We start from the raw sequence: 16,423 nt of genomic DNA, 5'->3' as shown, positions 1-16,423 counted from the left end.
TCACGTCGTCGGTGCAGCTAGCCGGCTGAGAGAGTTAGATCAGGAAAACGAAACTTTGATGCACATTAAAGAGGGACAGAAGGCAAATGGGCTCGAAAAATCGATTTTTAGATTTGTGCTTATTTGAAACGCTCGCTATCTCCTGCGCTAAATTTTTGGTTCCATATAAGTACGACATTTTTTTCGTGAGCTATGATGGTTTCCCTGACGCTCTGTGCAATCTGGCATTTAAATGCCATGCCTCCTTTTATGCACTATACAGAGATAATGCACAGGTTTTTCTCATTCCTTGTTCGTTATTTCCTGCTTCTATCGTTTTATCGTGTAAAGGTTCCCTTCCCCGTATCTACTATCGATACTCATCGTTCCGATCGTGTTTATTATTGTTTTCGAGCGCTATTGGTTGTACTTAGTGAAGTCTGTTGCGAGTGAAGTAAGTGTTGATTTATATTTTCTCTGGTTTAGCACGTTTTCATAAAAATGCCGTGAGTAAAGAAATTCTCGCCTAAATTAAAATTCAGAGGAAATAAAAAAAATAATCAGCCCCTCAAGAGAGAGACTGCAGTGTCTTAATGGAGTCCCCCCCCCCCCCCCCTCCTCCCCCGTCACCCCTCCCCGTCAGCTTGTGGAGATGAACACTCGTTTAGAAATATTGTGGTGAATCTCAGCATACTCTGTGATTTCATTTCCAAAAATAATGTGTGGAGAATATGTGGTCGTGACGTATCCTTGGGAGAGAATCAGTGTCTTCGCAAAGAGATTGTATCAAACCTGGCTTTGAATAGTACCTAATGAGGTGCAAATGCTACAACAATATTAGAAATAGGAAATCATAATCTGTATGTGAATAACATAAGGCTAGTTTATGGTCTCAAATCTACTGGTAAAGGAATGGAGGCAGGCAAATTCTTCTGTGCCGGCCGCGGTGGTCTAGCGGTTCTAGGCGCTCCGTCCGGAACCGCGGGACAGCTACGGACGCAGGTTCGAATCCTGCCTCGGGCATGGGTGTGTGTGATGTCCTTAGGTTAGTTAGGTTTAATTAGTTCTAAGTTCTAGGCGACTGATGACCTCAGAAGTTAAGTCGCATAGTACCCAGAGCCATTTTAGCCAAATTCTTCTGTGAATTAATTGACATTCCAAATCCACCTGAAAATTTATGACTTACAATAAAATTATTGGAAGAGCTGTTGCTGAAAATTGTAACATCTCAGCCGGCCGCGGTGGTCGTGCGGTTCTAGGCGCTTCAGGCCGGAACCGCGCGACTGCTACGGTCGCAGGTTCGAATCCTGCCACGGGCATGGATGTGTGTGATGTCCTTAGGTTAGTTAGGTTTAAGTAGTTCTAAGTTCTAGGGGACTGATGACCATCGATGTTAAGTCCCATACTGCTCAGAGCCATTTGAACCATTTTTTTGTAACATCTCAATGAAGGAAGCAGCTGAAGAAGCGATCAAGGAAAGTGATGACAACGAAAGTGACGATATTTGAGCATGTTTTGATGGCAGCTGTCAGAAACGTGGCCGCACTTCACTAAATGACGTCGTGACAGCTACATCTTTTGATACAGGCAAGGTAGTTGATATAGAGATTTTAAGCAAGTACCGTAAAACTTGTGGTAGTGAAACTGAGAAAGAGGATGAACATAACTGTCAGACGAATTATCCTGGTCCAGGTGGTGGGATGGAAGTAGCAAGAGTTCTCAGGATTTTTCACCGTTCAGAAGCAAACAGATATGTCAGATACACGCACTATTCAGGGGACGGTGATAGCAAGGATTATATTACTGGCTATGTTCAGAAAAAAATATATTGTCCTAATGTCACAATTTCTAGATTAGGATGCGTTCGGAATGTCCCGAAGAGAATGGGATCCAAGTTGATAAGGTTACTAAAAGTAAAGTCAACGATAGTACTGGAAGATGGGAAGAATATGGGTGGTAAAGGATACCTGAGAAAATTATGGCTTGGCCATAACAAGAAATGTTGGAAAATTAGAAAACATGGAAAAACCTGTATGTGCTATCTTTCTCCAGAAGCTTTCCACAAATGGTATTCCTCAGCACTGTCTTTGCCGGAATGCAACTAGAGAACAAATGCAGTATATGACCAGAAACATACTTTACCTGCAGCGGTAATGAATGAAGTTAAATCAATACTCATGATTTTTGTGAAGATACTTTGTTGAGGAAATGTCTTCATGAGTAAACGCGAAATTTAAATGAATCTGTGAATTCTGTCATTTGGACCTGGTTACGGAAAACAATATTTGTTCGAATTACAACCGTTAAATCTGGTATTCATGATGTTACTTTATAGTTCAGTGACGGTGTAACAAGAAAACTGGATGCTTTGGAAGTATTGGGCATGAAATATACCGGAAATAACGCAACATTCTTGGCGTAAATGGAGAAATAGAGACTCCGCAAAGAGAAATTTATAATTTAAAATGCACAGAAGAAGCTAGACATAAAAAAGAGGGACGAAAAGAAAAAAAGAAGATCAGTATATTCGGATGATGCTCGGTATGATGCGGAAAATATTAGTGGTAAGTAATTACCATCAATACTGAACTTTAAATTGAGTTTTCTCAGAACTACATTTTTTGACTGTCAGGTACCATTATTTTCTAAACTAATGTGGTTAGAAATATGAAATTTGGTCAATTTGTACTGTGGCTGGTAATAAGTTATTACAAGTAAATTGAGAACCACCAATGCAACAGAGATTGTTTTATAATAATTAACGTGTTAAAAAAGTGAAATTTTATTAATGAAAGAATAAAAATAATAATTTTCTTCAAATACATAAGATGTACTTTGTTCATTTCTCTTGTAAATGCAGACATGTATGTTATGTACATTCAGTAAAAATATCACTGTTTTAGTAAGAAACTTCCAGGAGTGCCAGTTCTGCAAGGTTCGCAGGAGAGCTTCTGTGAAGTTTGGAAGGTAGGAGACGAGGTACTGGCGGAATTAAAGCTGTGAGGACGGGGCGTGAGTCTTGCTTTGGTAGCTCAGTTGGTAGAGCACTTGGCCGCGAAAGGCAAAGGTCCCGAGTTCGAGTCTCGGTCCGGCACACCGTTTTAATCTGCCAGGAAGTTTCGTATCAGCGCACACTCCGCTGTAGAGTGAAAATTTCATTCTAGACTGTTTTAGTACCTGCAGTTCTTTTGAAAAGTGTAGCTATTCAAAGGGTGAGATAGCACCGGCGGAATAGGGATAAAAATTGCCTTCCGTCTCCACTTAAGTGACTTCACGATGCCCTCGTCTCAATGAATTCAAATACGTCTCATGTTTACCATTATTCGAGTGATGCACGAGAGTAGATGACGGGTGGAGTGATGAGTAGTGGCTGAGAATTCTGGGCTCAGCCCTGGCACCTGCGTTCTGCTGTAAGAGGGCGACATCTCGCACTGCACCTCTGGTGTTCACTGTGGAGCCCATGGAGCAAGTGCACAGTTCCGACCAACGATAATTCAATAAATATGCTAACGACTTCCCCACTCTTATGCATTCTGCCATGATTAACCAGTGACGTATTTTTGTACCTTGAAGTTGGTTAAAAGGCAGAAAGTCTCTCCTACTATGTGAAAGTTTTCTATTTATGGCGAATGAGATGGCGTACATATGCGAGAAGTTTTCCCTGCTACCAAAACAATTGCTATGAGCCGATCAGCGATCTCAACGACTACATCTACATAGATACTCTGCAAATCACATTTAAGTGCCTGGCAGAGGGTTCATCGAACCACCTTCACAATTCTCTATTATTCCAATGTCGTACAGCAAGCGGAAAGAACGATCACCTGTATCTTTCCTTACGAGCTCTGATTTCTCGAATTTTATCGTGGTGATCGTTTCTCCCTGTGTAGGTCGGTGTCAACACATTCGGAGGAGAAAGTTGGTGATTGGAATTTCGTGAGAAGATTCTGCCGCAACTAAAAACGCCTTCTTTTAATGATGTCCAGCCCAAATCCTGTATCATTTCGGTGACACTCTCTCCAATATTTCGCGATAATAGAAAACGTGCTGCCCTTCTTTGAACTTTTCGGATGTACTCCGTCAGTCCTGGTAAGGATCCGACACCGCGCAGCAGTATTCTAAAAAAGGGTGGACAACCGCAGTGTAGGCAGTCTCCTTAGTAGATCTCTTACATTTTCTAAGTGTCCTGCCAATAAAACTCAGTCCTTGTTTAGCCTTCCCCACAAAATTTTCTATTACCAAATTTTGAACAAAAGTTTCTGCTGGCCTCCTTCGCGACTAACAACTCGATTCCACACTAGCATTGTCATTTTTTTCCCGTTCTTCAGATCTTATTCTTGCTAAAAGGCATTCTTTGCCCGGCACGCACAATGAAACTTTGTAACAAGCTGGGTGCCTTCACCTGTCACCCCCATAGCGGCCAGCGCAGCACTCTTCCACTTTCAGCGGAAAACGTTTTTTGCAACCCGTGCAGTACCTCTCACGACTCTCGCCTTTTGCTAACCAGGTAAAGCCCCAAGCTCCAGCACACTACAAGAATCTACCACCGTACCAAAAGGAAAAGGGACAGAGATAATCAGAATTTTAATGACTGGCATTTGTTAGTATTGGTTTGAGATTTCATGCAACGTCAGAGTCTTGATTTAATTTACTACGCGGATTTTCACATTGAATTAATAAACACGTTGCGGCATAGTTTTGGAAAAACTGCCACGTAACTACAGACAGAACAAAGTGTACACAGCTCACAGACTGGAGAAGCACACTACTTTGCTCCCTCAGGTAACTGCGCCGACAGGAATGACATCTGGCGGAAAATTTAAATACTATAATAAATTTGCCAATTCTCGGGTACTAGGGATTAACGTTAAGTAAAAGAAGGGGGAGAAGAGTTTCACCACGCTCGCTTAAAAAATCTGATGCAGACAAACTAACAAGCAAAGCTACCGAGAAAGACTGCATTTCGTCTTTTTTTTTTTTACGAGCAGAAAATTGCTGTTTTAAGACTTGGAAGTAATGTTATTCGATCTCATTTAAAAAATGGTTCAAATGGCTCTGAGCACTATGGGACTCAACTGCTGAGGTCATTAGTCCCCTAGAACTTAGAACTAGTTAAACCTAACTAACCTAAGGACATCACAAACATCCATGCCCGAGGCAGGATTCGAACCTGCGACCGTAGCGGTCTTGCGGCTCCAGACTGCAGCGCCTTTAACCGCACGGCCACTTCGGCCGGCGATCTCATTTAAAAACAGTTTTCCTTCAGTCGATCTGAACAGAGCCCTACTGATCAAATTAGGCCCGACTTCTTTAGGTAAAAGAACGAACAGGTGCTGAGTCGAATATCAACCGTAGATCAGTAAAGCCTCGTAAAATTTACTATTGCAGTATGGTGTTAAACAGGAAATTTTGTAAGTAAGTTGGTATGTAACATACTATTGGAGATCTAATAATTGTAATTAACTAATGCGTAACCTGAGTAGAAATACTTAACGATAGTTTAATAGCAATGTAATAATTTCCCCCCATTTAGTGTTCTACGGACTTTTGCAGTAAAAAAAGAGAAAAAAAACGTTGATTTTAATGAGATCCCGTTAAGCTAGCTGTGTTACCGATGTGACTTTCCACAGCAACGACCAACATCTAGAACAAAGCAATGCAGAAATCTGCATATTGGGGGTCCACATACTTCGTTACATCATCACATTCAGTGGAGTCACGGACAAAATGTCACGCGATGCTGATGGATACTGCCTGAGTATTTTGATATAACGGGCTCCTCATCTGCGGAGCCTCGTTACAGAATAAATAATAGTTACAATTTATTCAGGTTGTTACTCCAGTTACCTTGGTTTCTGCGAAAATACAAGCGAATAAATTAAAAACCCTGTAAAAGTAAACGAGGTGATACACACAAATAGTGCAATAACTCTCGAACGAAACAAAGTGCTACGATGTGAGTAGCCTTTTTGGGGGGGGGGGGGGGTGGGGGGGGGGGTGAACTTCAGCACAGTCCAGTTGTCTCACTCTTCTGCTGAATTCACAGAACCTGCCAAACGAGGTGCAAATTCGCCAACCCTCCAGCAGTATACATATTAGTACTACATCTACATCTACGTGATTACTCTGCTATTCACAATAAAGTGCCTGGCAGAGGGATCAATGAACCACCTTCATGCTGTCTCACTACCTTTCCACTCTCGAAGGGCACGCGGGAAAAACGAGCACTTAAATTTTTCTGTGCGAGCCCTGATTTCTCTTATTTTATCGTGATGATCATTTCTCCCCATGTAGGTGGGTGCCAACAGAATGTTTTCGCAATCGGAGTAGAAAACTGGTGATTGAAATTTCATGAGAAGATCCCGTCGCAACGAAATACACCTTTGTTTTAATGATTGTCACTCCAATTCACGTATCATGTGTAAGGCACTATCTCCCCTATTTCGCGATAATACAAAACGAGCTGCCCTTCGCTGTACTTTTTCAATGTCATCCGTCAGTCCCACCTGATGCGGATCCCACACCGCGCAGCAATACTCCACAATAGGGCGGACAAGCGTGGTGTAAGCAGTCTCTTTGGTAGACCTGTTGCACCTTCTAAGTGTTCTGCCAATGAATCGCAGTCTTTGGTTTCCTCTACCCACAATATTATCTATGTGATCGTTCCAATTTAGGTTATTTGTAATTGTAATCCCTAAGTATTTAGTTGAATTTACAGCCCTCAGATTTGTGTGACTTAACACGTAATCGAAATTTAGCTGATTTCTTTTAGCACTCATGTGAATAACCTCACACTTTTCTTTATCCAGCGTCAACTGCCACTTTTCGCACCATACAGATATCTAAATGATTTTGAAAGTCGTTTTGGTCATCTGATGACTTTACAATACTGTAAAGGACAGTATCATCTGCAAACAATCTGAGACGGCTACTCACATTGTCTCCTATGTCGTTCACGTAGATCAGGAACAATAGAGGGCCTGTAACACTTCCTTGGGGAACGTCGGATATTACCTCTGTTTTAATTGATGACTTTGTGTCTATTACTACGAACTATGACCTTTCTGACAGGAAGTCACGAATCCAGTCACACAACTGAGGCGATACTCCGTAGGCACGCAGTGTGAATAACTGTTAACGTACGACTAATACTATCAAAAAAGCAAACCTGAGACGGAACCGAGCAGTGCTGAATGTACGCTTGAGAACGGAGAGAAGATTGGCCTCACGGTTGTCAACAGCAAGTACCGTCACTGAATGGAACAACTTCAAACAACACAAGGCGCATATCTTCTAAATTTGCACTACTGTGCAGGTACGAAGCTAAACGGAAGTTAGAAATCAGACTAAATGCAGTTACTCTGTAACCAGTCAGCGTAGACCAAGGATACACTGCACAAAAAGATTCAGGTAATATGCCTGAACATCCTCCGAAATGCTGTTTGTATCGCTCTCGAGTACAGCCGGATGTAGTCGTTTACGAAACACGATATTTCGACAGCGCATCTTGCGTCATCTTCAGATGTGACATGTAGAACTAGCTTCTCAGCTACATCGCGTCTTCCTTACAATATCATCGCAGCCTACCACTTCTCTCGCTAGCCGGTCTCACGGGGCGTCGGCTGGGGCAGCGGGGGTACACGACCGCCAAGTGGTGGGCGCTAACTCTGGTACCTGAGCGCTTCTGCCGCCATCGTCGGATGCGGGAACCACCCTCGGCCAACGATGTAGCTTCAGTTGACTGAGCGCTGGGGCCCACGCTTTACTGAGAGCGAAAGGAGGCCGTTGTTCACTGGTATCGCCGAACCAACGTACTCTGTCGAAGTATCGTGTTTCGTACACGACTGCACCGAATGGACGCCCGAGAGCAGCACAAACAGCTGATTCGCTTGGAAAGCTTAAGAACACAACTCCGGAGGAAATATTGTCGGCGGCGCTGGTCTTCTCCTTGAATAATGCATTGTCGTAATGAATGAACAGTGCGGCTACATTATCACTACGGAAAGCATAGGGTCTCCGGTTTCAGCTTATTCGTGTGCACTGCAGGGGAACCAGGAGCAGATGAGATGAGTGTGTACTCACGCGTCCAGGGACAGCCGTAGAGCTCGACCCGCATGCAGACGGTCCTGGTGTGCTGCGAGTAGGGCATGAAGCGCACGCGGCTCGCCACGAACGGCAGCTCCAGCTGCTGCCGCACCGCCAGGTAGGTGTTGCTGTTGCCCCTCAGCACCTGTAGGGGCAGACGAGGGACGGTTGGAGCTGCGGAACTCGTAGCAGGAGAAGCAAGCCAGTCGAGGCTGACGTTGCCGCGAAATATTGTATCTGCTGACACTGGTGGATCTAGGGAAAGGTGATAATTCACTGCCTGGCCAAAACAATAAAGCACTCACAATGACATGGTCGGATACCAATCTAGCTTCGAGCACGAACACACTACAGTCGAGTATGTCAATTACGAGGCGTATTCCGAAAGTAAGGTCCGATCGTTCGCGAAATGGGAACCACAGTGAAAATCGGATAAAGATGTTTACTATCAAAAACAGTCTTGATCACAATTTATTTACTACGGTTACCGGTTTCGACCACTACTGTGGTCATCTTCAGACCAATGAGTAAGGACTTCCTTCTGCTGTAGTGATTCTCCAGCAGAAGGAGGTCCTTACTCATTGGCCTGCAGATGACCACAGTAGTGGTCGAAACCGGTCACCGTAATAAATAAACTGTGATCAAGACTGTTTTTGATAGTAAATATTTGTAATACTTTGACCACTGTTCACTCCAATAATGCATTCAAAAGGATAAAGTTGTGTTGGACGGTGTCTCTAGTATGCCAGTAGATCGCGTCACGTCTGTCTTTTCAGTTCTGAGCGCACAGTGATCACGTAAAGATGCCTAGAAAACAGAGTCTCCCGCCAAGTTTGAGTGTCCGTGGGAGATTTCGCCTGATTTGATGCAGCCCACACAACATAACTGTCATGCATTTCCTTCTTCATGACAATCCTAGGCCGCACTCTGCAGGGGCAATGACGACGCCCCTGCAGCGTTTTATACGGACAGTGTTCGATCGCACTCCATACAGTCCGGACTTTGCTCCCTCTGATTTTCATCTCTGCTGACATGAACTGCTGGCTGTGAAGTCAAAGTTTTGGCACAGACAACAAACTGCAGATCAGCGTAGAGAATCGGCGAATAGGGCAGGCGGCTGCCTTCTATGACAAGGGTAATTGAAAATTGGTACAACGCTACGAAATATGCCTCAGACGGAGTGGCGACTGTTTAGAGACGTTGCTGGAAGGTGTCGCTAACTACTGCAAATAAAACACTTTTGATTTTTTTGAACATAGCTGCTAAGGTTCGCCGGTCGGAGTGGCCGAGCGGTTCTAGGCGCTACAGTCTGGAACCGCGCAACCGCTACGGTCGCAGATTCGAATCCTGCCTCGGGCATGGATGTGTGTGGTGTCCTTAGGTTAGTTAGGTTTAATTGGTTCTAAGTTCTAGGGGACTGATGACCTCAGAAGTTAAGTCCCATACTGCTCAGAGCCATTTGAACCATTTTTTGCTAAGTTTCAGTTACCGTGTCAGCATTATATTAGAACTAATAAGACCTCGGTCACAAATATTAAGTCAAAATTGACCAGGTTTCGACGCTACTATGAGCGTCGTCTTCAGAATTAAACTAACTGTTCTAAATCATAACTATTGCAAAAACTGTTGCAATCCATGTTCACTCAGGTACGAGCAGCCCTTAGCGGCTCGCCATCTTATCTTATTTACAACTTTTCATGACGTCGCCTTTCCGGCTTAGGTTTTTAAGAATGTAACTTGAAAGTACTGCATCTCTTTCCAGTCAGTACACCCTTTAGTTCTTTAATGTCTTATATACCTAATATGTTTTAGAACAGTTAGTTTAATTCTGAAGACGCCGCTCATAGTAGCTTCGAAACCTGGTCAATTTTCACTTAATATTTGTGACCGAGGGCTTATTTGTTCTAATACACTTTTGATTTTCACTGCGGTTTACATTTCGCGACCGATCGGTCCTTACTTTCGGAATACCCCTCGTATTAGAGTTCCAGTTACCTATCACAACTAGCATGGCCACCATTGTGGTGTTTAGTGTCCTTGCCGGGCCCGGTACGACACATAAGGGGCGTGAACAGCACCATATGCTGAGAGATCACTGTGAAGGACATGGAGATGTGATGCACTCGTGTGAGACAGCGTTATTAGCATCTGAGGGGGTTCGAAGGGCATCTTTGTGGGTTTCCATTTGGCCTGCTGATAGCATCGTACGATGTCCAGATTTATGTGGCATTAAGATGCCCCCGCGTTGTTCTGTACTCGAATGTGAGGGCACATCGACCACGTCTGTGTACCACAAGGCCGCGCGGGATTAACTGAGCGGTTTAAGGCGCTGTAGTCGTGGACTGTGTAGCTGATCCCGGCGGAGGTTCGAATCCTCCCTCGGGCATGGGTGTGTGTGTTTGTCCTTAGGACAATTTAGGTTAAGTAGTGTGCAAGCTTAGGGACTGATGACCTTAGCAGTTAAGTTCCATAAGATTTCACACACATTTGAACATTTTTGTGTACCACAATGGAGCACAGCTGTGTTCTCCATTAAGCACATCGTAACCACTTCTCATCCGCGCTTGCCACCTGAGAACAAGTCATGGACTCCCTGCAACCCTTCTGTATCATCTCGCGCCGTTGTTCATAGATGGCAGCAGCCAGACAGGAAAATTATCAGCCATGCATAGCCTGTCGTTAACACCATGCCGTGTACCGAGGATACTGCGAGAGGCCGGCACCACCATAAAGCCGCAACTACTGGCGTAGAATCTCTCCGTTCTGTGCAGCAGCCACCAAAGGGCGTTGACAAACTCGAACCTCTTCTTGCTTCTCTGCCACATCCTGCAGCGCTTCATATTCGTGCGTCAATAGTGTGTACAGCTGCCAGCCTCGTACTGGCAGACATGAAAATCGTTCAGCTGACAGGTAGCAAAGTGCGGTTCGATGTGTCGCAGACACCAACACAGTTCAGTACCACCAGTCAGATAGTTCTGTCCAGTAACTGCAGTCTGCGCAGTACAGTGCTGTAGTCTAAAGACTCCCTTGCGACTTAGTAATCGCTCTTTACTGAAAACTAGGCCAGTAACGCAATGTTTGCGTAATTGCAATCAGTCATAGTGCCAATAATATAGCCTTAAGAGTCAGCAAAGGTATTTACGCTTCAATGTATTAGGCTTAGGACATCAGTACCACGCAACAAACTATACCAAAGTTAAGTCCCATTTTCTATGAGACGCTTCATAAATATTATTTGTTATTCGTTATTGTGTTGTCACATTTGAGCCGTGATGCAGCTCGTATTGGAGCTCTTTGTAAGTTTCCTCCCTCTGTTGGAGGCCAGACGGTATCGTTTAGTTGGCACGGTTGCAGCTCTTTGTCATCTTCTGATGTTGACTGGTGCCACTCGGTTTCGCAAGCGTTGCCCTATCTTTGGGGCGACGTCGTTGTTTTTCCGGGCCGCGTGAGTGGGCGAGTTCGGTTGGAGACTCAGGAGGAGCCAGGTCCGCGCAGTGGCAGAACACGCCGGGACTGCTGGATGGAACGGCTGTGGTCACGAGGGTGCACGACTTCGTCGTAAACCGGATCCAGCAAGCTTGAAGATGAGTGCATTTCAATCCAAGTATAGAAACCTCCACCATTGTGATATCTCGCTGTTCTCCAGTGACTTGGGTTCGTGTTGCTGCTCGTAGTGTCGCCGAGGAGAAGAGCAGCGAGTGGAGTGCTTGGGGAAGGCGGATCTGATTAACTTTCCTCCTAAATATCTTCAACATTTCGCGGCCCTGTCAGCAACTGTATAAATACTAGTTTTTTAATTTTAATAATTAACGGCCTCAGTTGCACCGTTTACCTAGAAATTTACCTAGGTTTCAGTTGGGATAACCCAACGTTCTTCAGAATAACAGTAGCTACCGTTTGTCCATAGTGGACATCGTCAAGCAAAAACTACAAAGCTATAAATTATCGTCAGACTGTAAACCTTATCTGGAACTGCCTCAGCCACACTTCACGACTGAGATGCGGCAGCCATGAGTGCTGTACTGGAGTTCCAGTACAGCACTCGTGGCTGCTGCATCGCGGTCACAAAGTGGGGTTGAGGCAGTTCCAGGTAAGTTTTACAGTCATTATAAACTTCGAAAATAGTTCTTAAGAGCACTACCATTGCCACTATCCCAAAAACAGAACACAAATGAAAAAAGACAACAACAGAGCATTAACTGAAAAAGTTTGTTTGGGGGGCAAATTTTGATTACTCTCTCTGTTCTCTCTCTCTCTCTCTCTCTCTCTCTCTCTCTCTCTCTCTCTGTGTGTGTGTGTGTGTGTGTGTGTGTGTGTGTGTGTGTGTGTGTGTGTGTGTGTGTGTGTGTGTGAGTTCCTTTAATATATTGAACAGTGTGCCTTTGCATAGTGTCGTGTAGTCGTTTATAATCTTCCTTCCACTGATACCTTCTGCATGTGGAGGTTCTCTTTTATTGTAAGTTTACCATATATGCTAAGGCTGGATTTTTGTATTTTTAAATCGGTTTTTGTTTTAGTTGGGGGACAGCTGTGGGCCATTAGTGGTTAGAAAAATCCTACGATGGTTGTTACTTTTTAGAGCTCTGGCTTGTTCTCTATGTCTTGTTTTAAAAGTCCTGCATATTTTTCGTATGTGTATTGACTGACAACTCTTGTAAGTTCATATATGCTTGATCTAGATAACTGGTGGACCTTATGCACAATAATTTTATCTGTAACTACGATGAATGAAAGGGAATCAAATCGAAATGGTGAATATGGTAAAACAATTCCATTTTACTTGGAAGGAGAGACAGCATTGGTCGTATTTTTTTGTTTTATTGACCGCAAAATCGATTTTCGGTCACTTAGTGACCATCGTCAGTGCTGTAATATACAATTTAAATTGGTAGGCACTGGTGTCAACAAGCTTAGAGCTCTAGGCTTGTTGACACCAGTGCGTACCAATTTAAATTGTATATTACAGCACTAAAGATGGTCACTAAGTGACCGAAAATCGATTTTGCGGTTAATAAAACAAAAAAATACGACCAATGCTGTCTCTCCTTCCAAGTATACCCATTATCTGGTCGTGGTGCACAGGACATTCCATGGAGTCGCCAATCAATTCCATTTTACTCATAAGTAGTCACCAAAGCTTCCCGTTATAGAAGTGTATTGGAAAGAATACTTTTGGAATGGTTGACCTAAGAAATCGTTTTACGCTGTACTACAGATTCACTGAAGTCAAAGGAAACAGTGAGGAAAAAAATTTTTACTTAAATTTATGCTCACTGACGGAAAAACAAATCACAACACCAAGAAGGAGTCGTACAACATAAACAACAGTTGGTAGGCGTGTTTCTACATCTGAAAGATGATATATATTCACATTTCGCGCCAGTCGCATAAGCGTAAGGCTGGTGAAGCCACGATGAGGATGCAAATCAGGTTTGCTTTAAATAGGCACTTTAACGGTCATGAGCGTTAGTTACCTTGGAGATTGAACGTAGTGAGTTGATGTTAGTCAAGAATGCCTTTAAGGGGACAAAGACGCCATTATCAAAACTTCACTGAGTTTGAGCGAGGCCCTGAAATAAGGGTACAAGAAGCAGGATGTTACTTCTGCGATACTGCAGAAACCCTTGCAGAAATATAGCCGATGTATATGACTGCTGGCAGAGGTGGTCACGAGAATGCCCACTCGCAAGAAGACCGGGCCCCGGAAGGCCACGTTGCACTACCGAGAGGGAAGACAGTCGTTTTTGGCGTATGGGTCTGGTGCATCGTACTGTATCTGCAGCAGAAATCAGACCAGCAATTGGCACCACAGTGACATAACGAACAGTTACAAATCGGTTACTTCAAGGACATCCCCGCACCACACGCTCTGTGGTGTATATTCCGTCGACCCCAGACCACCACCATTTACTTCAGTGGTGTCAAGGGAGAGCCCAGCGGAGGGCAGGGTGGAGGCCCGTTGTGTTTTCTGATGAATGCTGGTTCATACTCGGTGCCAGTGATGGCAGTGTGTTGGCTAGAAGGAGGCCAGTTGGGGGCCTGTAACCAACCTGTCTGCGTGCTGGACACACTGGACCTACACTGGAGTCAAGGACTGGAGAGCGATTCCGTATGACAGCAGGAGCACTCTCGAGGCTATCGCACACGCCCTGACTGCAAATTTGTACACCAGTCTGGTGATTCGACCTATCGGAGGAGGCCTCTTCCAACAGGATAACGCTCGTCCACAAACCGTTTCTGTAACCAACATGCTCTACAGTGTGTCGATATTTTGCCTTGGGCTGCTCGATCACCAGATCTGTCTCCAACCGAGCACATATTTGACAACGTCGGACGGCAACTCCAGCGACTTCCTCAAACAGCCTTAACTGACCCTGTACCGATCGACCAAGTGCAACAAGCATGGAGCTCCATCCCTCAAACAGCCATCCGGCTCCTGTACAGCGCAATGGATGGACTCCACCTTGCTTGCATTCAACATTTCTGGGGTTACACAGATTACTGATGTACCTGCGTTTTACATTTACAAAGGCTTATCTCGTGCTTCACATGTGAAAATAAGCGGACTATCAGTTTAATAAGCCCCGGCTGCAAAATACTAACTCGAATTCTTTACAGACGATTGGAAAAACTGGTAGAGGTGGACCTCGGGGAAGATCAGTTTGGATTCCGCAGAAATATGGGTACACGTGAGGCAATAGTGACCCTACGACTTATCTTAGAAGATGATTAAGGAAAAGTAAACCTACGTTTCTAGCATTTGCAGACTTAGAGAAAGCTTTTGACGATGTTGACTGGAATTCTCTCTCTCAAATTCTGAAGCTGGCAGGGGTAAAATACAGGGAGCGAAACGCTATTTACAATTTGTAGAGAAACCAGATGGCCGTTGTAAGAGTCGAGGGATATGAAAGGGAAGCAGTGGTTGGGAAGGGAGTGAGAATGGGTTGTAGGCTCTCCCCGATGTTATTCAATCTGTATATTGAGCAAGCACAAAAGGAAACAAAAGAAAAAGTCGGAGTTGGAATTAAAATCCATGGAGAAGAAATAAAAACTTTGAGGTTCACCGATGACATTGTAATTCTGTCAGAGACAGCAAAGGACTTGGAAGAGCAGTTGAACGGAATGGATGGTGTCTTGAAAGGAGGCTATAAGATGAACATCAACAAAAGCAAAACGAGGGTAATGGAATGTAGTCGAGTTAACTCGGGTGATGCTGAGGGAATAAGACACTTGAAGTAGTAAAAGAGTTCTGCTATTTGGGGAGCAAAATAGCTGATGATGGTCGAAGTAGAGAGGATATAGAACGTAGACTGGCAGTGGCAAGGAAAGCGTTTCTGAAGAAGAGAAATTTGTTAACATCGAGTATAGATTTAAGTGTCAGGAAGTCATTTCTGAAAGTATTTGTATGGAGTGTAGCCATGTATGGAAGTGAAACATGGACGATAAATAGTTTGGACAGGAAGGGAATAGAAGCTTTCGAAATGTGGTGCTACAGAAGTACGCTAAACATTAGATGGGTAGATCACGTAACTAATGAGGAGGTATTGAATAGAATTGGGGAGAAGAGGAGTTTGTGGGCCAACTTGACTAGAAAAAGGGATCGGTTGGTAGGACATGTTCCGAGGCCTCAAGGGATCACCAATTTAGTACTGGAGGGCAGCGTGGAGGGTAAAAATCGTTTAGGGAGACCAAGAGATGAATACACTAAGCAGATTCAGAAGGATGTAGGCTGCAGTACGTACTGGGAGATGAAGCAGCTTGCAAAGGATAGAGTAGCATGGAGAGCTGCATCAAACCAGTCTCAGGACTGAAGACCACAACAACAACAACAACAACAACAACACCATCTCGCACTTACATTAACCTGTGATGTTGCAATGTTAATCAGATAATCACTTTACCTAAACAAATTTATTCTCAAATTTTCATTACATTAATCATTTTTTGGTGTTGCGATTTGTTTCCCATCATACAGGGACTTCTTCCGGTGGAAGTCTATGAAAACGACCCATTGACGTTAACCTGAGGACAGGCATGTACTATCCGCTCCTAGTAGGTAGGTGAATCTGGGTGACAGTGGTGACTCGCTGGCACCCACCTTGCGCCCGCTGGCGTCCCGGTAGACGGCCCAGCGCTGCAGCGCGTCCCTCCAGTAGAGCAGGTGGAAGGACTCGGCGTACTCCTGTCCCTGGCCGTTGCCGAAGCGGCCCTGCGTCTCGGTGGCGGTGATGAGGTGCGGCCGGCCCAGGTCCACCTCGAGGAACTCCTGCACCTCGCTGCTGATCTGCGCCTTGGGGCACCACGCGCCGCCGTTCTTCTCCTGCCGGATCCTGCCGCAAACAGCGGAAGCGTCTCAGCA

At 44.5% G+C, this 16,423-nt stretch overlaps 1 protein-coding gene across 1 annotated transcript in view; it reads right to left on the bottom strand.

Annotated features, from left to right (window-relative positions):
• Positions 1–16,423, bottom strand: part of LOC126481703 (epithelial discoidin domain-containing receptor 1-like) — an 833,514-nt gene that overhangs the window by 271,960 nt on the left and 545,131 nt on the right. Inside the window, exons 4-5 of the mRNA XM_050105651.1 lie at positions 16,163–16,394; positions 8,062–8,209 (exon numbers count right to left, since the gene is read on the bottom strand). Coding sequence (XP_049961608.1) covers positions 8,062–8,209; positions 16,163–16,394 — 380 coding nt within the window. The remainder of the gene's footprint in view (positions 1–8,061; positions 8,210–16,162; positions 16,395–16,423) is intronic.

Source organism: Schistocerca serialis, chromosome 5 (assembly GCF_023864345.2).
Source record: "Schistocerca serialis cubense isolate TAMUIC-IGC-003099 chromosome 5, iqSchSeri2.2, whole genome shotgun sequence".
Lineage (NCBI taxonomy): Eukaryota > Metazoa > Arthropoda > Insecta > Orthoptera > Acrididae > Schistocerca > Schistocerca serialis.
The sequence above is the reverse complement of the archived record's forward strand: the minus strand, read 5'-3'. Positions and strand labels throughout refer to the sequence as shown.